At 36.9% G+C, this 27436-nt stretch overlaps 1 protein-coding gene and 1 non-coding gene across 2 annotated transcripts in view; both read right to left on the bottom strand.

Annotated features, from left to right (window-relative positions):
• The window catches only part of ITGA1 (integrin subunit alpha 1), a 161826-nt gene that overhangs the window by 39043 nt on the left and 95347 nt on the right, over positions 1–27436 (bottom strand). Inside the window, exons 9-15 of the mRNA XM_065905797.1 lie at positions 21189–21354; positions 17682–17755; positions 16585–16729; positions 10025–10167; positions 6714–6857; positions 5329–5586; positions 2707–2837 (exon numbers count right to left, since the gene is read on the bottom strand). Of these exons, the coding sequence (XP_065761869.1) occupies positions 2707–2837; positions 5329–5586; positions 6714–6857; positions 10025–10167; positions 16585–16729; positions 17682–17755; positions 21189–21354 (1061 nt within the window). The remainder of the gene's footprint in view (positions 1–2706; positions 2838–5328; positions 5587–6713; positions 6858–10024; positions 10168–16584; positions 16730–17681; positions 17756–21188; positions 21355–27436) is intronic.
• On the bottom strand, positions 479–585 carry LOC136146767 (U6 spliceosomal RNA). The gene has a single exon (XR_010659055.1). It is a non-coding gene; the product is annotated as a U6 spliceosomal RNA (small nuclear RNA).

The raw sequence follows: 27436 nt of genomic DNA, 5'->3' as shown, positions 1-27436 counted from the left end.
TTTTGTTAAGGATTCTTGCATCTATGTTCATCAGTGATATTGGCCTGTAGTTTTCTTTTTTATTGTGGCATCTTTGTCTGGTTTTGGAATTAGGGTGATGATGGCCTCATAGAATGAGTTTGGAAGTTTACCTTCTTCTGCAATTTTCTGGAAGAGTTTGAGTAGGATAGGTGTTAGCTCTTCTCTAAATTTTTGGTAGAATTCAGCTCTGAAGCCATCTGGTCCTGGGCTTTTGTTTGCTGGAAGATTTCTGATTACAGTTTCGATTTCCGTGCTCGTGATGGGTCTGTTAAGATCTTCTATTTCTTCCTGGTTCAGTTTTGGAAAGTTATACTTTTCTCAGAATTTGTCCATTTCTTCCAAGTTGTCCATTGTATTGGCATAGAGCTGCTGGTAGTAGTGTCTTATGACCCTTTGTATTTCAGCATTGTCTGTTGTGATCTCTCCATTTTCATTTCTAATTTTGTTGATTTGGTTCAAATATAAGGAACACTTCATGAATTTGCGTGCCTTTGTTGCACAGGGGCCATGTTAATCTTCTCTGTATCGTTCCAATTTTAGTATATGTGCTGCCAAAGCGAGCACCATATTAAGGCTTTTTAACATGTTAGTGACAAAGGCCTGATAATGGGTTTTAACCAGTTTGCCCTTTCACCAGCAATGAATGAGTGAATGAGTGTGTGTAGTTTGGGTCCTTTAGGCATAAGGTTGCCTTGACCTCTTCCCACCGCACACCTCCTCTCTGCTCCACACAGATCGTTACAGCATCTATGGCTCAGTCTAGCCCACAGGATTGAGCTCTCCCGGACATCCCTGACTACTGTATGGGCCTCTATCTATCGCTGCCGGCTGTACCCACTCAGAGTTCCCCCTTCAGCGCTGCATATCTCCGTCTTCGTGTTTTATTATGCTGGCTTGGTCCATTTTGCTGTGTGATGTCGGGAACCTAACTCTGTCATTGGCCCATCAATGATAAAGCCTTGACTGGGGGCAGGAGACGCCAGAAACAAGTTTTCAGGGCTTTGAAAGTAGCCTTTGACACAAATTGGAGAATAAAAATTGCCCTTAAAACATGTGTACATTTTTTAATACAAGGAGGTGAATACAATAAATATTTGTGGGTAAAGATTATCCTAATGAATTAACCCAGAATTAGCAGTTCAAAGAAAAACTAAATGTATCTGTTGTTCCCAAAACTGGTGACTTTGGTTTGGAGCCTTGGTTTTCAGTGGGCTTCCCCAAAAGTCACAGATCATGCTACCTAGCATTCTCCTTTCCTTCTGCTGCACAGTTAAAAGTTTTTAAAAAGCATAATAGTTACTCTCTGTGTAGTTTAGTGTACAACTTTTATTTGACCATTAGTTCTTAAGGATTATCTTAAATTATGACAAAGTCCTATTTTCCAAGTCTCTATCTTCACCTCTTTCATAATTGTCTTTACTATCCTTCTACATAAAGTTTGAAAGAAGACCATCTGAATTGCACTAAACTAATGATTAATTTGAAAGAATCAACATATGGACTTTCCATCAAGGCATAGGTGAAAATATTTTTTAATTTATTAAATCCTTTTATATGTTTTAACAAAGTTTGTGACATTTTTCAAAATTGTCACACAAATTTCTCATGAAGTTATTGATATTTTATTTACATTTTTTATTTGAAATAATCACATTTTAAAAAATAGAACACTTTTGAAATTGTCTTTTACCTAGTTAGTTATTAATGCCATTAATTAATAACTTTTAATTTTATTAATAAGCTAATTAATTAATTAGATGGCATTAGTGAACATATCTGACTATTGATGAAGATGTTACAATTAACTGAAATTAATTTGGGGATGCAGGCATTTTAAAGACTGAGAGAAGACACTATTGTAGATGCTTTATACTTCACCAATAATATAGTCAGTCAGTGATGCACAAACGTCTAGTTCTATGCACTATGTAAATGAATGAGAGTCAGTTATCCCTAAAAGCTTGTAAGTAACTTAAATTTAGGGAAACTTTCTTGTTTATATACATCCTGTATGAGGCCATCTTTTCCCCATCCCCTCCTCTAAGCAGAATGACAATCACATAATAGATAACTCATATTAAGAGTTGATTCTACTTGTTCTTTTAATACAGGTGCTTTATTTTTGAGATTTATCAGTTTCTCAGATTCCCAAACTACATAATTTTTTTCTGAATATTGGAGCAAAAAAAGAAATGGACATTTTGTATACAAACTCTGATCATACTCTGAGCTCTGGTTATTTAGTTACTAAGTCATATCCCACTCTTGTGACTCCATGGACTGTAGGCTGCCAGTCTCCTCTGTCCATGGGATTTTCCAGGCAAGATTACTGGAGTTGCTATTTCCTTCTCCAGGGCATCTTCCTGACCTATCTGTAAAATATTTTCAGATTAACTGGATGTTATTAAAATACACGCCTGCCAATGCAGGACATAAGAGACTGGGTTTCAATCCCTGGGTCAGGAATATCCCTTGGAAGAGGGTATGGCAACCCTCTCCAGTATTCTTGCCTGGAGAATCCCATGGACAGAGGAGCCTGGCAGGCTGCGGTCCATAGGGTCGCAGATACTGAAGTTGCAAAGACATGATTTAGCACACACACACTCAGGCAAGGACTCAGTAATGTGTCATGTTAATTTGTGGATGTTGTGGATCAGATTAATTGGCTGTTGTTAAAATACATACCAGAAGAGGGCAGCACCACCAAGGCCTCCAATAGTGACATCAGTCAGACCGTCACCATTTAAGTCCATTTCTCCGTGAATAGACTGGCCAAAAAATTTCAGTGTCTCGCCATCTCCCCCTGATGGAATACGCTGTGAAAATACCAACAGAGAGTTTCAATGTCAGAAGAGTCTCTTGAAAAACCATTTCAGATAAATCTGAGAACTTGGATTGGTTGACAAAAAATTAAAATGAGAGATCTTTTGGAAACCTGCCCAAGAGGCCCCTCATGCGGGGACAAGAGGAATTACTCAGATGTTCCCAAAGGATATTCTTTTTATAGTGCAGACAAAATCATTTCAGGGTTATTGACACCAGAGAGAGGGAAAAATATTATATAACGTCATCTTGTCTCATCCTCAAGGAAAACATTATGAGTAATTGGCTCTGCTTTCTAGTTTCTGTTCAATTCCATTACACAGAGATATTTAAAGGTACTGGAAACACATCATACAAGCAAGACGGAGAGTGGAAAATTGATCCTAGGGTCAATTTGGGGTTCACTGAACTTTGAGGCTGGGTATAAATAATACATTCCGTCAATTTTTCAATATGTGATCTTTACTGTCTGTCAAAAATGGTACTGAAAGTCAAGAGCATAATAGATGCTATTTCATTCACATATATCCACAGTGCTGGGAAGCACAAATGAATAGGGAGTTCTCATGCACATTACCATATATAATATGTTTGGCATCTGCACTTCCTAACTTAGCTCAGGTTCAAGCTGATAGCATTTTAACAGAACCTGATGGCAGGAGTCCTGACTGACAAACTCTCCCTAAACTTGGAGTCTCCTTATCCTATCTTCCACTTAAATGTCATAAAACTTAAGAAGTCAAATAAGGTAAATCAGATGAAAACATTTTTCAAGCCTAAAGGTTTGTGGTTCACTGGAAATTGTTTCCTTATATTTTTCTGCAGAGAAACCAGGAGTTATTGACCCCACTGCTTCTGGAGGGCTTGATTCAGTTTGATTCTGGATCATTCCATATACAAGCAGCACCTCTAATTACCATAGAAATGAATGAGCACATCTCTCACCTATTCTTGGGAAAGCATTCTGCCAATAATTAAACAAACTCAACTCTAATATTTTTTATTGTTTTTGTTGCTTAAAGCTGCATCTTGATTTATCATCATTTTATGAAATAATTGCTTAAGAGAATCTAGTCTACTTACTAATGATTTTAAAATCCTTATTTTTATATTACAAATGCCACTCCATTAAGTTTGAGGTATTGAGCCAGAATGAATAATGTAAAGAACACAAGAAAGAAACTCCTTCTTCCAGTACCTGATTCCATCACACTCCAATAGTTAATATTGCCTGTTTCCAGTTATGAAGTACCGTGAAGATTTTTAACAAAAGCAAATCACTTATTAAACAGATAGGAGTGTTGTTAGTGAAAATATGTTACTGAAATATGCCCTTTATTTTGTTTTTCACTATTAATGCCATTATGACAATGGAAAATTAAGGACAACTTCATAAGACATGAATAGATTTTGAGAATTCTGTTGACTGTGGAGCCAAAGAACATTTACAAAGTAAAAAGAAATAATTGATGCTCTGTTTTCTTTTCATATGTTAGAAAAGTAGTGAATTCTATTTTATTTATAAGTAGTTGTTCAATGCCCAATTAACTATGGTTACTTAAAAACAGACAATTACATTAGAGGAATCCCTTTAAATTCTTTTGCTTTTGTACTACATAAAACACTTCTGTGAATGGACATTTTTCTTATGTAGGAAAAAGTTCTAATTTATATACTAGGCTCTAATTTATAGAGTCATTAGCTGACAATAAATTTAAATCAAGAACAATAGAAATCCCCTGCAGGTTAAGCTTAATTATTCAAATTTTTTTCCAAGAGGGGTTACTTGGTAGAAAATTATAAACCTTCAGAAGTCCAAATTTATTTTTATGAAAATACACCAATTTAATTCATAAATATAAACTTAATGTGATTTTATTATAAAAACATGGGTACTGAATATAAAAACAATTTCTTCTCCTTTATTAGTTAAATCATATAATTACTATTCTCTTTCTCAAAAAGTGGTACCCTCTGTTTAGGATCAGACACACTGTAGTTGGTAAATAGCATCGTTAAAAAGTGCTCTTTTGTTCTGCTTTTTTACCATTTCAAAAGATCAAGTCAACTGTAAAGCAATTATCCTTCAATTAAAAAGAAAGATCAAGTCATGAAAAGAAGGGATATACACAAAAGAAAACTAGACAAAACAATAAAATATTCAATACAAGTAATTCTACTATGAAGAAAACTTAGAAATCTAGTTTCCCAAGACTCAAAAGAAAAAATTAAATAGTTCATGAAGCAAGACAGGTGATACCTGGTATTGAACCCACTTATCAATTAAGGGCAAGAATCACAGGATTAGAAATACATGAATAATATAATAAACTGATGCTTTCTCAATGACTAATAAAACTAAAAAAAACCTATACATGGCAACTGACTGTATGACTATATATCATTACTGTATTTTGGTAACATCCACGGTTGTTACACTAAAATAATAAATAAATGAAGGAATCTGTAGGTTTCATTTCTCACTTGTGCATACTCTTCCCTTATAGTCTTGCCACTTCCGTGATAAATGTACACGGCTCCTCCGTGGTCATCTTCCAGGGGCGCTCCAATCACGATGTCATTAAATCCGTCGAGGTTGAGATCTTTCACAGCAGCGATAGCTGTTCCAAAACGAGCCCCACATGGCTCATTTTTGTTTTCCTTTGTGCATGAGTTGTGCTTTAGAGATGAACAGCAAGTCTGCTTAATGGGTTCCAGGCTCATTTGATATTCAAACCTTGTCTGGAAGAAAGATAAACAGAATCCTTATGGATTTCTGTCATAACTACAGCAGAGCAAAGTTTTAAAGTATGTACTAAATCAGTGCTATTAAAAACCATTTGTACCTGAAGGGTAAAGTTTGCAAAATTTCTTAAGAAGTGTGTCTATCTGAGAGCAAAGTTAGAAATTTCCACGAACAGATTTTAGGAGTGTAGGCAAGGATGTACTGAGGATTTTAATGGAGTCTCTTTTTAATGTAATCGAGTGAGGATATAATTCAACAGCAGCCTTTTAAAGCTGAAGAGCTGAATTTTTAAATTCTCAATTTGTGTCACTATCCTTTCTTTATCCATTATTGTGTTTTTCAGAAAAGTCTCTCTATATTCTTCCCTATAAAGGACAGAAATAATGAACAGGAACACAGTTTCTTGGGAAAAAGGGAAAAACAGTACGAGACCAAAAAATGTTGACAGGAGGAATCAAAAAGATGATAGGGAGAAAGATACATAATTTATGATTTAAAATAATTAAATGGGAAAGACTAAAAATTTAACAAGCTAAATAGATCCATCCCAACTCTGCTGTGAACAGCAAAAATTCTTCTAATGAAGAAGTCAAGAATTATTTCACTTAGCAAATAACGTCTGAAGCTAGGATCAGAAAAACAAAAATCTCACCGCAGCTGACTGAAGTATTCCAAAGACCACAGCAGTTTGCTCAATGTTTGGTGTGACTGCCTTAACTTTCACTACTTCTCTGCATTCTCTCCTCACTCCTACCTTTACACACACACATGTATGCCCATACACACTCACACAGAGCTTGAACTGCTAATGTGACCCACTCCTAGACCAGAGCTCACAAATGGCTGCCCTGAGAATTTAGCAATTTAGTGAAATTTATTTATCTTTATTCTATATACTCTTAATAAAGTTCACATTTATAAGCAGAAAATATCTAACTGTTTGACTTATTTTGCTACAATTCTAAATGTTCATTGATAGGCTGAGGGGTTAGTGAGGTAGATTGGCCCTGAAAGCTTCTTTGTTCCTTTTGCCAAAGTGAGTGAAAAATGAGAACATTACTAACTGAAATTTTAAGAAACAAAGAAAGAGATTTTCCTGAATGTCTACCAAAGTAACCGTTACCTGATTCAGAGCATAGACATACACTTTTCCTTGTTCTTCCTTCTCTCTTCCCATGAACATGGGAGCCCCGACTAGAAGAATGTCAGTATTAGAATCTTTATCAATGTCAATTGTCGTTAAAACACTTCCAAAGTAGGAACCGATCTAGGACACAAGACAAAACAGAACAAAACAGTCTGATAAACATCAGAACTTCTCAAGGAAACTAAAAACCTGTGTTTTTCTTGCACTAATCGAGAAGAGTATCTGGGATTCAGATGACCAAGGAAATGAGATATAGAAATTGATGCTACCTGAGGGCTCTTTATTAATGACTATTAGTCAGTTCCATCCAGGAGGATGAGCAGCTGTCATATTAGAGTCTGTAGCTTGAGAATAAGAGTAAGGATTTTCTTTGGATTTTTACCCTAACTTCTCTTCTGCATGAATCAGAAAAGACTAGTAGTAATACAACAATTTTTTAAATGAAATGAACAATACAGGGCATTTCCCAGTGGCTTTAGTATATGCTTAAATACAGTAAGATGAAAACATAAACTGAAACACACCACAAGGAACTGAATTGTCTCGGAACATTGGGGCAGCATATTTTACCTTAGAATTGTAGAAGACTGTCTACTTGACAGAATGGCTAAGTCTTGTCCCAGCAGCCATGGGAGATAGAGGAATATAAAAGGATTGCTGGGGGACCATGGTCTAGCAGGATTATATATTCTCTTTAATGACAGGGATGAGTTTTAGGGAAATTCAGGGTACTTGTGCTTCACTAAGTACAATAACTTTCCCAAATATTGACCTGTGTTTGAAATTTGATACTCTTATAATTTTCTCTTTGAAACTTCCTGTCTTGGCCTCTATGATGTTACTTTTGCTCACCTGGTTCTACCACTATATCATAGATCACCCTTTCATTTTGACGACTCCTTTCTCTCCTTCCATCCCCTAGATTGTGACCTCCCCTAAGTTCAGACCTGCAACTATTCTATTTCCTTAGACAATTAATCCTTCCCTAACAATCCCCACTATTTTAACTGGCAAATTTCACTCCATCCTCTGCAAGACCCCCAGTTCTACCTTTCTACACATTGCTAGACATTTAGACAGTTGCTAGACGCTGATTTTTTGAATGTCCTTTTCTCACAGGCTTATAAAGGGTTTAAGAAGTCTTTGCTTTTTAGATTGAATTAATTACAAATATAACTAAAATTTTTTAAGATCTGACAATATTGGCCCTTCATTCTTCCATGGCAACAGCCATCCAGAGTTGAGCAGGGGCTAAGCCAAAAGCTGCCCAGGCCTTGGCTCCCACTTCCTGTTGCCTTCTGCCCAGCAGCTTTTTCGTTGCCTCTACCTCCCTGCCACTTGCAACCATTTGAATTTGTGCTCACTGTTATAGAAAACATGTCTAAAACCAAATACCACTAAAAAAAAAATTTAAATTGCTTGAGTTGCTGACATTTTAATCATGGTGCCTTCTTTCTCCCAGACTTGAAATTCAAATTTTTCATGATTTATTATCATTTGTGATACTCTCCTCAAGTGCTCATGAGTATTTCTTTTTTTTTTTTTACAAATATTACATTTCCTGTCTTTTAGACAATTAATAGAGTGATAACAGATCTAAGGGGCTTCCTTGGTGGCTTAGTGGTAAAGAATCTGCCTGCAATGCAGGAGATGCAGGAGATGTGGGTTTGATCACTGGGTCAGGAATATTCCCTGGAGAAGGAAATAATGCACTCCAGTATTTTTGCCTGGGAAATCCCATGGACAGAGGAGAGTGGCTGCCTACAGTCCCATGGGATCACAAAGAGTTGCACATGACTGGGCAACTGAGCATGCAAGTATACAACAGACCTAAGATATCATCCAAATGATTTATTTTACAATCTTGTCAATTCTTCCTTATTTATGTCTGCCACATCCCTTCCTTTTCCACTTTTATTGTTGATCTATCATTTCAGGTTCTGTTCACCTCATCCTTGACCTCCAACAAGAGCCTTGTTTTCATTGTTGATGCATTTTCTGATTATGGGCAAAGGGCTAATAACACCCTCTCACCTGCTAAATGAGAATCTGACCTTTGACTTACTCTAACTGTGTAATATGATGAGAGAAGGATTTCAACTACAACATTTAGCAACATTGAATGTGGTGACAAAACCTCTGATTGGGATGTTGCATTTAGGTTGGGGGGAATGATAAACACTTGATGGAAATAATATATTTTGGGCTTCCTAGAAAGCAGTGACTCTTGAAACTTCATGCCTTTAACAAGACCCAGGGAAGCTATGTGTATGGTGCTACTAGAAAAGATCTTGCCTCCTGTAGGGCTTTAAAGCCCGGGCAGCAACTGCACCTGCTTGAAGCATCTGTCTCTTGGCACCTCAGCTGAGCCATTTGCTGGGTGCCTGTCGGGGTTTCTGCAGGAGAGGGAGGCTGGCACTGCCCTGCCCTTCTGAGTATTTTGTGTGTGGGGGGTGGGGGTGGGGTGGGGCAGGTAAACTAGAGAGTTGGAATATTTAGTGAAGCCCAAGAATGCCTCCATCCCATGAGGAATGTAGAATAAGACTAACACAATCTCATTCTAGAATACTTGGAAAATGCAGAAAACTATGAAAAAAGGAATAAAAATTACTTACTTAAATTATCACAATTTAATAATAACCAACAATAGCATAGATGTTTCTTTCAATTTAAAAAATATCTATATATAGTTATGTTCGCATATTGCATATATAGTTTTTCTTAAATTACTTTTAATATTCAATATTATCAAAAGAGAATTCTCTGATTTTACATGTTACAAATTACTTCCCATCACCTCCAGAAGAAAATCTGAATTCTTTACTCTACCACTCAAAACCTCACACAATTGGTACCTACTTTTTTTAACTGGCTCTTTCTGCCTATCTACATTGTCTTTCCTCTAGACTAGCCCACATTTTATCTCCTAGGAAGACTTTCTGTACCAATCCTAGCTTATGGCTCTTTCCATCTTCTGAATTTACTATCTGTGGCACTGGTACTTCCATACTTCTTACTGTCTGAGGTTCCTTTTGCATTTATTTATATGTCTGTATCTATATCAGTATCTATTTTTCTTACCTCTATCTCCATCTAGCTGAAATTTTCCTGATGCCAAAGATGCAGATAAGTTTACATACCTCCAAGAAACCTAACATGAGATCCTATATACCGTGGATGTTGAATATGGGTGTGCTGTTTTTTAAAAAGTTTAGGACAATAGATAATTCAATTTACACAGGAAGAATATGAATGGATTAATTTAAAACGACAAGTTTGAAGCTTACCTGTTCTCCATTGAGTGTCTGGAGAATCCTGATGTCTCTGTCCTCCATCCTGTAGATGATAACCTGGCCTGTATGATTGTACCTTGGCTGTCCAGCAATGTAGAGCACATCTCCAGGAACAGTGGCAGAGTTTACTGTGTAACCTAACAAAAGAGAGATGCCAGATATACTCGCTGGCCCCTTAGAGTCTGCATGGAATAAATTAAGATCTATTTTAAATGACTGGGAGAATCATTTTTATATGTTTATATGGACGTCTCTTTTTTGGAAAATAAATGTTTTCTTTAATGCAGGTAAATTTGTGTTGGTTAGAGCTTTTAGTTTGTTCCCTGATTATCTACCACTGTTGCTTCATTCTGAAATGTATTTTCCTCCAAACCTTAGATTTTCACTGTTAAAAGGCACAAATGATATAACAGTGACAGAAAAACACACATACACAACTCTAGTAATCTCAATTTACTCTTTGGTAATAAACCAACTGTATTTCATTTGGATGCATGTGTTTATGCTATAGAAACTGATTAATTTTATACAGTTGGAATCATAGTAAATGTAAACCTTTTCTGTATCATTGTCTAGGTTTTTAACTGTAATTTTAAGTGGCTGAAGCTTATTTATCTGAATTAAAGTGTAAATGCCTTGTGTTTATACCTCAGGATCATTTCCTGATGAAATGGTGGAATTTACGTGGTTTTTACTTTTTTGGCATAACACTTAAGTCTGCAAAGACATCTTTGAGCACTTACTTTTTTTTCTTTCTTTTGGACTTTTTTGATGACAAATTTCAAGGAATAGATTACCAGATCAAATTTTTAATGGTTCTTATAACATCTGACAAATTGTTTCCAGAATATTTGTACAAATTCATTCCATGAACAGCCATTGGAGAGGGTAGTTTCACCAAAATTTCACAAACATTAGGTATATAACTATTATTTAAAATTGTGGATGCTCTAATAAATGTTAAACAATATAACTTGCCATGATTTTAATTTTCATTTGTTTGATTAAAAGTGAGCTTGAATAACTATCTCTCATGTTTAATCACTCCTCTTTTTAATTGAGCTTTCATGCCCTTTAAAATTTCAGTCTTTAAGACTGATTATTATTAATTTTGAATGAAGAATTAGATTTATTGTTTGTATGTCTAGAGAACAGAGCTAAACAAATAGATAAAAATAACCATGTGCAGATTTCAACTCTACCGAAGAAAGAAATATTCTAATAACCAGTGCTGGCCACCACTGCAGTAGAAGGCAGATTATTTTTCCAAATGCCACAGAATAGCATTTCTTACTGAGAAAAAGATTATGTTGATAATTTACTCACCAAGTATTTTACCATAAGATAATAGTTTCATTTTCTTCCAAAACTTTAAGAGAGAAATAGAGGTTTTCTACTCAAATATATTTATTTTTACAAATGCTGCTGCTCCTAAATCATGTCAGTCGTGTCTGACTCTGTGTGACCTCAGAGACAACAGCCCAACAGGCTCCTCTGTCCCTGGGATTCTCCAGGCAAGAGTACTGGAGTGGGTTGCCATGTCCTTCTCCAGTGTATGAAAGTGAGAAGTGAAAGTGAAGTCGCTCAGTCGTGTCCGACTCTTAGCAACCGCATGGGCTGTAGCCTACCAGGCTCCTCCATCCATGGGATTCTCCAGGCAAGAGTACTGGAGTGGGTTGCCATTGCCTACTCCGTTACAAATGCTAGTGGAACATAATTCCTCAGCTACATTTTCTTTCGTAAATACTTTTCTTACAATTCCACTGCTTCATCTTAGAGCTTTTTTAAAAAAATTACTATACATAATAGACTGTAAAATTTTTCCAGACATGTCATGTGTTATATTTTTGTTACTAACCACAATATTGCTTAGAAAATAAAATTTTTAGGGTAATGTTTATGTAAAAAGAAAATGGAAAAGGAGAATGTACAAAACAAAGGTTATTTTATTTCATGCAGCTCTATTAGAAATATTAAGAAGGGAGTGGGACAAGAGTGTTAGTACACATGGATTTTTTTTTTTTTTCAATTTCAGAACTATGAATGCAAACTGGTAAAACAACCTTTAAAAAATAAGTTGAAAATCATGTTTGAGGCTGGGGTTTTGTTATTATCTAGTTGACTTTGATGATGGACACTTAATAACTAAACTATTAGCTGAAACCTTCACAGGGACAGTAACAACCCAGGCAGGTATTCCTGGCTGAAGCTTGGGCGTTTTTACAATAACAAGAGAGCAAGAAGGAGGACTCAGTAAAGTCTAATTTTAATGCAAGGAAAATCACCATAAAAATTTTAAAGTTTATAGTGCTTTCTGAAAAAGAAAGGCACAGAGCTGAAGAGAAAGGAAAATTGACCACATAGCTCTCTGTGTGGATTTATGAAGAGTAAATCCTGTCAGCTCTCATGATTCACTTCTTGGGAAAAGTGCTAGAATCAGGTGAGGTAATGGGAAACAGAGGATCTGTCTTGATTTCATATGTTGCCTCACCTCTTTACCTTTCCTCCTGAATCAGTCTGGTGTGATTAGAAATCAGCAGTCTGTGGGTGGGGGAGGCAGGGAACAGGATCCTGCCTGTATCCTCACCATCAGAGCCACTTGCTCAGTGCATATTGGCAAAGGCAGTTGCTGGGTTACAGAAACATGGCTGCATAACTGTCCTGAGGGAGGGTCCACGGCTGGTTCCTGCTGCTTTCTGATCATTATTGGTTACTGTGAGATTTTTTAATAGACTGTCTACCTCTTACTTACTTCCTTCAGAATTTTCATAGTCTAACAACTTTCAATCCACACAGATTGGAAGAACACATTCAGACGCTTCTTAATGTGTAACCCACACAAGGAAACATTTTGAAAACTTAATTTTAGATTTAGAATAATATTTGGGGGAAAAGCCATTTTTCTCCCTTGATCTTTTTCTGAGTTCTTTTCCATTTTGAAAGAAATCTTACATATATTAGACTTTATATTGGCAAAATATCCAAACCACTAACCTATGACTAAGCTAATAAAAAAATTTCAAAAAATCTTCGAAACAAACAAAAAATCATCTTATCACACTGTCAACAATATACCCCCAAATTTCCTTTTCTGGGCAGACAGGAGTCATATATTATAAATATGCGGTCAGGAGTGAAGGCTCTCAATGTTTTTGCTTGCAGCAGTATCTTTCAATCTTGAATTCCCCAAGTCTGCTTTAAGCAAATCATTGACCCAAGGTTTTTGAGAATAATAGATTAACAGTTCTTTAAGGTTTTTTGTTTTTAGAGAATTTAATCATATAATCACTCAGAATATGAAAAATACTATAGTTTTATTTATTAAATAAAGTTATTATTTAATATATTATTAAATGTGGTGTTAATGTGTCAACTTCCTTAGAGTAGTGACAATGTCATTCACATCTTTGTGGATGTCAATATCTTTGTGGACAATATCTTTAATGTTGTAAATGTTCAGTATTAATTAGTAGCAGTATTAATATCAGCTACTCTTAGTAGCTATATAATATACTTGTATTGGTTTTCTATTGTTGCTGTAACAAATTACCACAAACTTGATGGCTTAACATGTCATGATTTTATTATTTTATACAGTCATAAATCAGCTCTAGGTCTCCCTGGGCTAAAATCATGGTGTTGGTAGGGCTGGGTTTCTTCATATGCTACAGAGAAGAATCCATTTTCTTGACCCATTGTGGCTTCTAGAGACCACTCACATTCTTTGGCTTGTGGCACCCATTTTCCATTTTTAAAGCCAATAATATTAATCTCTCTGACTATTTTTCTATGGTTCTATCTCTCCCTGTCCACATCCAGGAAACCTTCTCTGATTTTAAAAACTCATGTGATAAGATTGGGGCCAACCAGGTATCCCAGGCTAATCTCTCATGTCAAGATCCATAACTTAATCACATCTGCAAAGTCCCTTTTGTCACATAAGATCTAAGTCTGGGGATTAGGACATGGACATCTTTGGGGTCTATATTATGCCTATCATAACACTAACAAGAGCAATATTACTATACAACATTATATATTACAACAATAGACAACACCTATTGAGGGTCAACTATCTGTCACAACACTAAGCACCTTACAGGGATTATTTATTCTCATATTCATAATGATGCAAATTTTATATACCTGTATATATAAACTATTTTTTATAAATAAGAAAATCAAGGCTTTGAGGAATAAAGTAATTTGCCTTTAGGCTCCTGATAACCAGGAGCAGAGTCAGAAAACAAACTCAAGACTCCAATGACCTCAGAGTACCTCTGTACTGTCTGATTGCATGCCTAGTGCCACAATCACTTCAAGTCACCTCAAGTATGATGGGATCAGCAGCTTTATAATTTTTATTTTTATGTGCATGATGTTGCATCAAGTGGCTTTACCATTTACTTCATTATTCTCATATTTTTGAACATTTAGGATATGTCATTTTCCTCAATATTATAAGTAACAAAACAATGAAAACAACCATTCCCTTGGCATTCTTAAATAACTGATTTTCCCTTTAGGTTAGATCCTCAAAAGTGAAATTTCTAAGTCAATATGGTGTAAACATTTTTATGAGAACAAATGTTCTCCAATTCTCCTATCTGGGATGGAAAGAAACCTCATGTTAAACTGGTTCTAGATTTCAAGATATTTCACATATTAATAGAAGAGTCTCATAGACTCATAGGACATGAAGAATCTTTAGAAACTATCTAACTTAACCTTCTGTCCTCTTTTTAGGTATTCTGTCTCATAGCTCATATTACACTACTGGTGACTGGTTGGTTCTGTATTGTCCCTTATCCAAAATGATAAGTTTCATCAATGCAGGAATAAATTTCCCTTATTTACCTTGTTACCTTTAATTTACAGCTGAATATTTGACACACTGCAGGCACTTATTATTTATGTGTTTTCTATATCAGCCCAGAATCAGCATTTTGGTATGGTGAAATGAACACTGAAATACGAATAAAAAAACCTAGATTCCAGTTTCAGATTTGCCACAGTTAACCATGATATAATATTTCTAGTACTCAGTTTCTTAACTTGGCAAATTAGATGTGTACCAATTGCTTTCTAAGATCTCTTTTAATGCTAAACCTGAATATGAATTTTAATAGCAGCCCCTTTATTTTACATCACAATCCTTCAACTATTTAAAAGACATACAGTGTACACTGTTTCCTAACCACCATTTTTTTCAGGTTTGGTGGGGAGAGGGATGGGTAGATGGGGATTGTTTTCAGATTTATAGCCTTTAGATAAATTTTTACTGGTGATTCTAGTTCGGCATTTTCTTTTATAAGGTGTGATGCTTAGGATAAAACTTAGCGTATTCTAGCTGCTCTCTGACTAAGGCAGAATGAAATAGTCCATTTATGAGAAATAGACTAGACTTCTGTTAGTACAGTTCAATAAAATGTCTTAAGGGGATTTAGCACTCACATTATACCTGCTGCTAACTGTTATGTATTTTTAATTACCAAAACTCCTCAGACTTTATTCTTCTTAAATTCTGTTGCCTCTACAGCTTTAATACATGCCCTTGAATAAAAAGATGTACAGATGTGCCAGTAAAGAGAGAAGATAAATGCTCCCCAAATATTTGTTGAGTGAATAGAGAGAGCTGGGAAGCCATATCCTGAGGGTCCTATCCATCCTGTGTGTGTGTTAGTCACTCAGTCATGTCCGACTCTTTGGGACCCCATGGACTGTAGCCCACTATGCTCTTCTGTCCATAAATTCTCCAGGTAAGAATATTGGAGTGGGTAGCCATTGCCTTCTCTAAGGGATCTTCCCAACCCAGGGATCAAATCTGGGTCTCCTGCATTGCAGGCAGATTCTGTACCATCTGAGCTGCCAGGGAAGCTCTTCCATCCTAGGCCCTCCCAACTGCTTACTGAGATGGACCAGTGATGGAAGAGTCCCCTGGTATCCCCCAGACAGCTCCCAGCCTGGCACAAATTCAGAATAAAGTGACACCAGACATACACCTCCTCATTCTAGGCAAGTCTTTGGAAAATCATTACATTACTGGGCTTCAGTTCAATGTTTCTGATTGTCAGCAAAGGTATTAAAGAAGAAGTCATATGAAAAAACAAGTAAAAAGTTCACCTTCCAAAATGAGGACCCATAGAGAGAAACTAATGATAAAAAATATCTAAGAGAATATGGGAGTCTGGACTTCAAGGGAGTCAAGGTTTCTTTTTCTACCTTTGCTTCCTATTCACTGGGTCTGAAGCACTTGGTGACATTAACGAGAATACCAGACACCGAGAGACCTCAAAAAGCGTGAATTTCAGCCCAAATCCCTCCCTGTGTAGACAGTCCTTCTAAGAAAGTCCCCTCATATTCCATTATTTTGACTAAGGTTACTCAGAGGCCGGGAAACTTTCATGGGTCCTATAAAACACTCAACTCGTAGAAGTGATCTCTTTTACAAAGTCCGCCTATATAAGTATAAGCAAATAATGCTAAAAATTGAAAAAAAAACCACAAAGCTTTTATAAAAAACCAACTTTCTATCAATTACATCCAAACTTTACCTAAATAAGAAGCAAGAGGTTCATTCTTCTTTGTGGACTCAACATTAAAGGTTGTGTTCTGGGGAATTACGCTTTGATCAGCCTTCTGCATGACAACTGTTCCATTCCAATCATAGGCTCCTACTGCTCCAAGCATGACCCAGTCCTGATATACAATTAGAGAAAACAATGATATTTAACAAAAATAGTAAGTGTAAACATGTACATAGCATTAATAGTATAATAAGTCCTGTTCAAAGTGCTTTACATATATTAAACCATAAAATCATCCCAAAAGCCCACTGGGCTTGATTCCATTATTATCATCCCCATTCTACAGAAGAGGAAATTGAGGCAGAATAAGGAAATTTCCCTGGGTTATACACTACAATTGCACCCTGAAATGTCGATATTCCTGTGCAGGGACAATGGTATTAGCACCTTTTCTTCCATCTACTATAAAGAATATATTTTCTAATCTTGTCTTTTTGCTTTATGGCTGTTCAGAATTCTGGGTCTTGAACATGGACTTCTAGTAAGACCCTCGAATACTTTGACACTGAGAAAAAGATACATATCTTTAGCAAATACACTAAATTAAATATTTTATTTCATTAGATGTATAATTACAGAAGGCAGACCTCAAGCTGATTCATGATTATTAGTACAGTGTAGTGAGCTGTGTGTGTGATAACATATTTTCCTAATAAGTAGCCTGTGAAATGCTGTTTCCTTTTTTTAAAAAATTATGACAACTAGTAACATTATTTTTTCTTATTAAGACTTTTCTCTTCCATGTCCATTTTTAAAGTCTTTATTGAATTTGCTATGAGGTTGCTTCTGTTTTATGTTTTGTTTTTTGGATGTGAGGCATGTGAGATCTTCTTGACCAGGGATCAAATCCATAGTCCCTGCACTGGAAGTCAAAGTCTTAACCATTGACCCAGCAGGGAAATCCCCTCTTTCCTATTTGGATTATAAGCTACATGGTCTGAATAACTGCTCATGTAATGAACTGCAACTCGTATCTGTAATGCTGACGTCTCAGTGTTGACTTTGAGAAAGGAAATCTAAAAAAAAAAAAAAAAAAGATGTTTTCTACCAAGTGGTCAATGTACCTGTGAATAATGAGCACTGAAGCCGGTCTGAGACATTTCCATCTCAAAGGATGCTGCCGATTGGTCAACTGTAGCTGTAACAGAGGAAGAGAGTCACCTTCAGCACAGTATGGATCTGCAGAAGACAGGGACCTAGTACTACCTGTGGTTTTGACCAACCAGAACTTCTAGCATCTTTAGAACATTTTCAGTGCAAAGATTTCTCAACCCCAAAATTCCTAGGCAGGGCTGGGTAGAGGACTGAGAGGGTTAGCAGAAGGGCTGTGTCTCACATTCCCGACTGTTAGTTTCCCCTCCCTTGTTGGAGGGGCTAAGGCTCTAGTCATGCTTCGGTTCTTACATTCTGTCTATGTGGGGGCCTATGGAGCTTGGGATCAACATGGTTGAAAGCTCTGTATCACCACCCTCATGCCCTGGGTATCCTCCTGAGATTAGGCTAAACTTACTAAAATGTCAGCAGGCTAATAACATTTGATTCACATATTTAAAGAGGTTTCTTGATTCTACCAGCCTCATTGTATTTCCTGTGGCATATCCTCTCAGAATTCCACTGTTTGATAAGGGATTTGGGGACTCTGGGTTTGTATTTGCCCTGAGTCTGACTGTGGGTGTCACTCACAAATCAGGCGGGGTCTTTCTGACAGGACTCCAGGTCACATGCCATTCGACCACACATTTTTTTTTAAAGATCCTGTACCCATTTTGAAGCTTGTTACTGAAACACAGAAATAATCCAGAGCATTCTTTGGGAGTGTGCTGCTCTCAAAATATTCATCAAGCCAAAGCCACACCCTCCTAAGGGGATTAAGGGAATGCAGATTTATTTGCTTTCAGGAGGGAATTACTGATTTATTTGGCCTTGCTGATAAGTTAAAAATAGCACATAATTTTTAAAAAGTCAATCTACTCTTTCACTGAGGTATGAGAGCAATCTAGTTTGTGAACTCAAACTTATTTATTAGTTATTTTACCTGCATAAAGTTGTTAACAAATACATCAGGAATTGCCTTTTAAAGGACTAGATTAAATGGAGAAATCAATCAAGAATTCAACTGTATCAGTTTACTCTCACATACCAATTGTCCTCTAATTTAAATGACTAAAATGCATTTTAACTTTAATTTGAAACTTTATTTTGGCTTCACATGGTGTAAGGTGCTTTACGATTTATCTCTGCAAGATCAGAGAATGAAGTAGTGGGGACCTACATATTTCCAGCACCCCCGCCTGCTGTTGTTCTGTTTACAACTGAGGACAGACAGAAGGAAGCTCTGTGAAATTCTGCCTGCTCAGTCTTCATCCTGGTGAAGCACATCATATATCCCTGAACTTCGTGCTGTCAACTTCTCCCTGGACTTGCTCATGGATGTGGTTATGCACTTTTCCCAAGGGCTTGATGGGAAAAGGGGACATTAGTTTACCCATTTTGGGGGGCAAAAGCTGGCGTATTCACTTCACTAGCAGGCACTGTCCTTTGGCAAGCATGATTTCACACTTGCTGCTATTTGCCATCTAAAGATAAATGTTGATAGGAAATGGAGATTTCCCAAGTAACAAGGAAAGGTAGCCCTTTAGGATCTCATTATGAAAAAAATCAGAAATAAGCTAGTAAAACACTGCTTTTGGTTAGCCCTGGAAGTATAATGATAAAGATATGGGAAACATTTTTTAACCCAAGGAGTTCCTTATAAGATGATTTCTTTTTTAAATGCGGAGATACTTCTTGGAGTATGCAGCTATTCCAATGTATAATCTTTAACTCATGGTGTGGTTAGGTTAGAGAGTACCTGGAAATATCATTTAAGGCAGATGAATCCCTCCTCCATCCAATACCTCATATAGGCTTCATTCCTACACATCTTAGGTTATATTTACTTACTTACTTAAGATGAGATTTAGAAATGTATTATAACTGTATTATGTATTTAGACTCTATTATGCTCAACTAAGTAATTTTTCTTTTAAATGATCTTTTTAGGTTGTTTTTATCATACCTGATCCACATTATTAAAAACTGCACATGCACAAGGACTTGGAAAAGCTAATATAGTTCCTTAAGGCCAGCCAAAGTCATAATCCAGCATATTAGTAAATGATACTTGGATAGCTGTTGTGACACCAAGGCCACTTAAAAATGACTTGTACACAAAACATAGGAGAGCCAAGTTCATTAGAACCAGCTGTGATTTTAGATTAATAAGGGGAGTGTTCTGTTTCTAAAGGCATGGGGTAAAGAAGTCAGGGCAGAAGGAAACCAGAAAAATTCAGTCTGGGTGGGCTAGATCCCCATCATCTCTGAAATAAATTTCCTCCTTAATGGTTGCAGTCCAGTCATGAAATCAACAGGGTGAGTCATAATCACATTGTTTTTTAAATTGAAAGATAATAGAGTAGAATGGAAGTGATGAAACTATCAGAATGCATCACATATAATAAGGCTTTTGGGGAATTTTTTTTTATATGTATACATATGTGTGCACTGGGTCACAAAGCAAAATGTATTGATTTTCATGAGTCACTATCAAAAAAACTTTGAAAGCCATTACCCTAAACTGTCTTCTTTCCTTTTACTACTTTAAAATATTCTTTGTCCATCACTTTCCCCAGCCACTTAATGCTCAGTTAAAACGGTCGACGATTTTTCAGAGATGTCTCTTTCTCAATTTGTCTTTCTATTTCCCATTATCAGGTCATATCAGGGAGATGGAGAAGGTGCTTGTAAGTTTCTGTGTTTAAGGTGAGAAACAACACAAGATTCGGACAGAGCAGAACAGCAGAACAGTCTGGAGCTTTCTTATCCTAGGTTGAGAAACAAAGACACATTCTCTGACTCTCCAGATCATCAGAGAATGTGAGCAAGAGACTTTTTCAGTGTGCCTGGCATAACAATTCTGAAGACTTCTTTTTTTTCCCTCAGGAAGATCTAGTTCCAAAGTCATTTGTTCCTTGACATCTCTACCTCAGGCAGAGGAGGGAATGCCATGACTTGTTATTCCCAATAGCCAGTTGCCTTTGAAAAATCAAAGAAAAAATGTACAAAGAAGAAGCATGACTCAGACAAATATAGTGAACCAATGTTTTGCTGCCATGGGTCTTGAGGCAGAGCTCCATGAAGACCTTTCCAAAGGGCAAGGAGCAAAACTGAGAAAATGAATGAATGAAGGAGATGTTGTATAAGAACTGTCTTACAGAAGCCCAAAATGAAAAATAAAAATAAAACTCGAGCTATTGTCTCCATTTTCTAAACTTGTACACAGGAAAGAAATAAAACTCACGGGCCCATTTTTGTTTTTGCGTGTCTGTTAGACTGTTGTCTTCATCTGGCCCTCACATCAGTACTGCCAGCAGACACAGTGCTGTAGGACAGATTTATAGAAAAAGGGCATTGTTCCATGGTGGCTACTGTACACAGTAAAAACACATTAGCCATGTGGTAAAAACAAACACAAAAACCCATTGAGTTTGAATTGCAGACAGAACATTCAGGCTTATGAGAAAAAATCATACCTTCCAGGGCAAAGATTCTTTCTCCCAGAGCTTCAACAATAGTGACTAGTGCCAATTCATCAGAGACATTGAAGAAATGCTTTTCAGTGGGTTCACTTGCTATTGATTTTATTTCCTCCACAAATTTTTCAGTGCTCAAATTTCCTCGGTTATAGCTGCCAAGAATCTAAGTCATCAAAAACAGCAAGAATATCTTTTAAATTCTAGATGTTAAACAAGAATCTCAAGCATTTTGTCAATAAGCAAGGAAGTATATATTAGTATATACCTCCTTGTTGTTTAGTAGCTAAGCTGTGACTAAATCTTTTGTGACCCCATGGACGGTAGCACTCCAGGTTCCTCTGTCCTTGGGGTTTTCCAGGCAAGAAAACTGGAGTGGGTTGCCATTCCCTTCTTCAGGGGATCTTCCTGACCCAGGGATTCTTTACTGTTGATCCACCAGGGAAGCTCATATAGTACTGTGGCATAATGCAATTTTAATGTATTTCCACATTCTTAGAAGGATAATTTTTAGAACCTGCAGATTCTTTAATATTAACTGTTTTATATTAATTCTCTAATATATACTGTAATTGCTGTAGAAAAATATAAACAGTAATCCTGTGTGCTTACCAAGGTTTCTTCTCTGCCATTCCTGTATCCCTCTTTATTAACAGCTATATCTTTAAAGCCTGATAGTTCAAAAGTAATGTTACAGTTTCTGAGTATCTCTGATATTATTCCAGTCAGTGACATCACCACTTGCTAGCAAAAGCTAACAGCCAGTGAATTGCTTGATCTCAAACAGGCAGTACTTCCTGAAACTTTTACCAAGGGGAAGTCAGACATGTATATTTTTTAAACAGATGTTGGACTAAGTAGCAATCTAACTTGGCAATCTAGAAAATAAACAATTGGGACATTCCTGTTTGAAACAAAATGCTTAAGACAGGGACATTCTTTTTAACAGAGAAGAGACAGAGGCAGGAATTATCTGCTATAGTTAACTGTAATTATTTAGATTTTCTATCAGGTTTCCTCAAACATTTAGTTTTAAATTTTTTAAAGTAAGGTTTATTGAGATATAATTTATATACAATAAAAATCACCCTCTTTAGATGTACAGTTCTATGAATTTTGACAAACCTACACAGTTGTGTTCCTACCACACTGAGATTAGACTATTTCCATCACTCCAAAGAGTTGCCTCTTGTCCCTGTGTACTCAGTCTCCTCTTCCTTCTAACTCTGTGCAAACACTGATCTATTTTCTGTCCTGACAGCTTTGGTTTTTCCAGAATGTTAACGGTAAGGGATCAAATAGTATGTTGCCTTTTGTGTCTGGGTTCTTTCACTTTGCATAAAGCTTTCGAGAGTCATCCATGTAATCACATGTATCATAATTCAGTCCTTCTGATTGTTGAGTAGGACTCTACTGTCTAGATATACAAGTCATTTGTTGAGGACATCTGGGTTGTTTTCAGTCTCAAGTGATTATGAATAAAGCTGCTGTAAGTATTTGTGCTTAGGAATACAATCTATTTTCTTTTTTCTTTAGTAAAGACCTAGGGATGAAGGTGCTGTGTTCTATAATAAAAGTATATTTAACTTTATAAGAAACTGCCAAAATATTTACCAGAACAACTGTTCCATTTTTCCATTTCACCTTTCCCACCAGTAATATGTGAGAGACTCGGCTGCTTTGCATCCATGACAATTCTTGGTGTTACCAAGTTTTTTCCTTTCTTCCAGTTTTAGCAATTCTACTGGTATGTAGGGGCTTCCTTGATGGCTCAGTAGTAAAGAATCTGCCTCCTACTTCAGGCAACGCTGGCTAGATCCCTTGGTTGGGAAGATCCCCGGGAGAAGGAAATGGCAACCCACTCCAGTATTCTTGGCTGGCAAATCCCATGGACAGAGGAACTTGGAGTGCTACTGTCCATGGAGTCGCCAAGAGCGTTAGACAGGACTTAGCAACTCAACAACAACAATATGTGGATGAATACAACTGTCAGAACTCATCAGATTATTTACTCTGTGCACAGTATTCACACTGAAATTTTGCATTATATATGCTTTATCAGTTTTGAAAAATGTAATGATCTATAATGCTATGCAATGATATAGATGAATCTTTACAATTTAATATTCAGGTTTAAAAGTTTTGAAATATTGTATGTTTTAGCTTTTATAAAGTTAAAAACAAGAAAATCTTTTTCAAATTAATTTTTTTTTCCAGATATACACAGTTACCAAAGGACTATTTAGAAAAAAAAAAAAAAGATCAAGAAATAGTCAGTATAGGATTTGGGCTGATGGTTACCAGGTGGAGGAAGGCAGGTGATGAAAGTGCTAAGGCAGGTGGTAAGTTGTCACAGGACCAAACTAGCTCTTGGTTTGGGTAGTATATTCATGGTTATTACAATGTTATTAAAATAAGTATGCAGGTACAATAATAGACACAGAAACAAACAAAGTGGGCCATGCTTTGACAATGATGAGACTGTCTCCTGAACCAAAGTTCATGATTCATTCAGTTCTATGCTCCTGAAATCCAAAATGCCAATGTAACACTCATGAACTGAACTGAACTGAAGTCGCTCAGTCGTGTCCGACTCTTTGCGACCCCGTGGACTGTAGCCCACCAGGCTCCTCCATCCATGGGATTCTCCAGGCAAGAATACTGAAGTGGGTTGCCATAACACTCATGAGCTCCGTGCTATTGCTTGATTTTTTTTTTTTTTAGAATATCCAACTCCTTGGGGGAGAAGAAGAATTATGACCTTAATGACCAGGAAATTACCAGAATTTTCTAGCTTCAGTTTATCTTTAAACGGTAGACATGGATTTGTCTGGCATCATTAACAACAAAGACCTCCATGGTGCTTCCAAAGTCCTGTTGCAGAGAAGAGTTGAGTCTCCAACTACAGTTCGGCATCGAGGACTGGGTGGATCTTGGACATGTAGGCAGGTGGGCATAGGTGGAGGCATCCCTACTGGCTGCCCGGCACCTGCCTCGCCTCCTCTGAACACATGGCTCCCCCACCTCTCCTCAGCTGCCTGCTCTCAGCTTCCACATGCATTTCCTTACTGTTAGGTTTAGAATGTTAGATTTAAAAACTGACTTTTATTAAGATGGGTATAACTTTTCACTCGCAGAAAGAAAGTAACTAGAATGATTGTTTTAAGTGTTGTTGTTTATGATCTTTGACATACTTGTTTATTTGTATCATAAAACGCATAACAGTTTAGATCAACAACTGAATCGCTCTAATGGACCTAAATGTTAACGTGAGAAGGGAGTTGGGTACCAAGTAGGCAGGCAGACAGTGCATCATGGGTTCTCAAATTTTCCTTCCTAGTGAGGAGGGGGTGGGGGCTTCATTGCTGCTTCTTTATCCATGCAGGAGGGGCGCAGAGGGAGCTCTACACATCTGTGCCCCGGGGGCGTCCTGCCCTCCAGGACCCCCAGGGCATTTCTCCAGTTCCCTTGTCAGTTACCTAGCTCCTACACCTGTAAATCATCCTTGGAGGCAAAAATGCCTTACTGTCTGTGAGGCGCTTTGAAGCTGAGCTGCTTTGAAGAAAGCGCACTATTTAGGAAAACCAGAGCTAGCTCTAAGGTAAATGGGCACACTACATGTGCGCGGCTTTTTTGACTTTTGAAATTACTCTTGACTACTATGTCCAGATTTATGGAGGAGGTTTCAAATCACACCAGAACACAAAAACTTAGCTCCTGTTTATTTGGCTGAAGAGCAAATGCCGAACATCAGAAGTGGTCTACATTTTAACAGAGACCGCTAGTGCTTTTCCCACTTTGGGCTGCTTGACGGGTAAGAGAATGAAATGGAAAAGGTATTAGAGAGTTGGTCAAATGCTCTTCCTACAGGTGGGCATCTCACCACAGCTGGGCGTACATGCCCCAGAGTGAGGATGGAAAAGGCGGAGTCTCTGAGGTCCAGAGTATTTATTATATCCATGGTGTGGGTTTCAGGATCTCTGGGCCTTGCTCAACACTTCATTCTCTACTTAATCTTCTCTGCACACACTGGCAGACCTCTCTTTTATCAGCAGTTTTGCTATGCGTGAATTTCTTTTAGATTTATAAAAATTCTGTATCGTGTGAAGCCCTCCAAGTCCCCACTGACTTACCTAATCTTTTCTGTAAGTCATTATCTTACCTCCTTGGTTCCTATTTAACATATTTTAGATTTACTATTGAATTGACACGCTAGCTTCCATTTCACTTATAAACTGATGTAGTTAAAGATACACATAAAACATTGTCTTGAACTATACATAATTGAGGCTCTTAGTTGCAATGTAAATGTTATCAGACATTTAGTGCTTTATGTCACAGGACAGAGACAAGTGGGTAAAGTTCAACGGGGAAGATGTCCAAGTAATAAACTTAAAGAATAAAAATAAAATGTATAAATGCAATATGGCAGTATATATTTAGAAGAAAATGTGAGAAGAGATTCCCACAGAAATTATAAGAGAAAAGAATTCTCACAGAATTCACAGGAATTACTGTGACTTGCAGTCAGTTTGAACTATTTTGTATCACAGCACAAAAACAAAAACAGAGAGAAATGTATTTTGGTCCTTTACCCAAGGATCTGGTAGCTGGTAAAAACATTCTTTTCTATGAATCAAAAGAGATACAAAATAATACTTCTAAATTACTCCTGTTCACTTAATATGTCAAGCCCAGGCATTTGGTGTTCTGCTAATATTTACCTGGAATAGACAGTCAGAACTGAAGCTCCCTTGAGGCAGATGTGTCAAATGTAAAGTATAAAGCTCATTTACATGTAGCGCAGTGCCTTTTGTGTGCCAATGAAAGAAATTCTAAGATATTTTCTAACTTCCTTATTTTCATTTGAATGCTGCGGGTGATACAATTTTACAGCCATTATAATCCCTGCCATCATCATTTAAGGTTAGAATCTGAATATAAAGCAGGCTCCTGCTAGTAATGTCTAATATTCTCAAGTGACAGCATAGGGACCATGCAGTAGGGTCATCAAACCAGCTCAGCACCCTCACTAGATCTGAGTGTTTCACAGGAAGTGTTTGTAGTTTTGTCAGAGTGCTTATCTTTTCAGTAATCAATCTTTTTTGAGTGGTTGTCTGCCCCCAAAACACATCTCTGTGGTATTCAGGATCAAATTGTGAAGGAAAAAAAGATGGAGAAGGAGGAACAGTCCAGTCAATAACAGGGCTAGACCCCCTAGAATATTTGATCTTATCATGAATAGGTGTGGAGAAATTCCTGAAACCTTTCCATGTGAATACACAAGGAGAAGAAGTAAAATAACTGTCTTATTTCCTAGTTTGGTATAAATTAAAAAATACATATTAGGTTCACTTGGAAAATATATGAATTGGGAAAATAACAAATAATTGTTGCTAAAGTGAAAATTTCCTACACTTTTTGTTTATACCATTTCAAAGAGCAATTTGACGATTAAAATGGGGAAGGGACTCATGATTTTATGGTTGTCCAGGGAGGTTAATGCAATCATGAGACCTCTTTTTGACCAGATAAGAGGCAAAATGTGAATTATCAACCAAGGATCCAACAAAGGGAAACAGATTTATGGGCAATAAATACTGAATATGCAGCCAGGTACAATGTAAGAGTGATATAAGATTCACTTAAAATTAAGAAACAATGAAATGATAGATACTTTAACTCCACTGAAGTTTTCCCAATGTTGTTAATGCTTCTTGTAATTAATTCAGCTCATGACCTGCATCTAAGGTGTCTGCAATGCTAGACTATATGCTATTTTCTGGGAGGAAACTGAACAAATGATGGCATCTTTGGTACCCGGTTGTGTGGGACAAAGTGGGCAGGTGCTGGCTTTGCATACTAAAGAGACCAGGCATAGCCTCTACTTGTGGACAGTATCTCTGAGTGAAGGCTGGGCCATCAGGAATTATCCTCAACCCCGGAAAAGATCAAAATAGCTGTAGTAGCAGGAGAGATAATGATGGATTGAATAGTAATTGGCAAATGATAACTTAAAGAAGTAACAACAAGGGGAATGAGAAATAATGAAATGTTTTAATTTTTTAAAAATCTTATACCTCAAATGAAAAAGAAAATTTTGCAACCATTTATAGCCTATCACCTGTTTATAAAATAAGAAATAGGCACCTCACCCCAGGGAAGCAGTGACTCAGTTGTGTGTTCTGGGACTTCATCAAGGATGAATCTCTTTTTCTTCCCTACCTACAACTGGATGGGGTGTCTTT

The sequence above is a fragment of the Muntiacus reevesi genome, chromosome 14 (assembly GCF_963930625.1).
Source record: "Muntiacus reevesi chromosome 14, mMunRee1.1, whole genome shotgun sequence".
Lineage (NCBI taxonomy): Eukaryota > Metazoa > Chordata > Mammalia > Artiodactyla > Cervidae > Muntiacus > Muntiacus reevesi.
The sequence above is the reverse complement of the archived record's forward strand: the minus strand, read 5'-3'. Positions and strand labels throughout refer to the sequence as shown.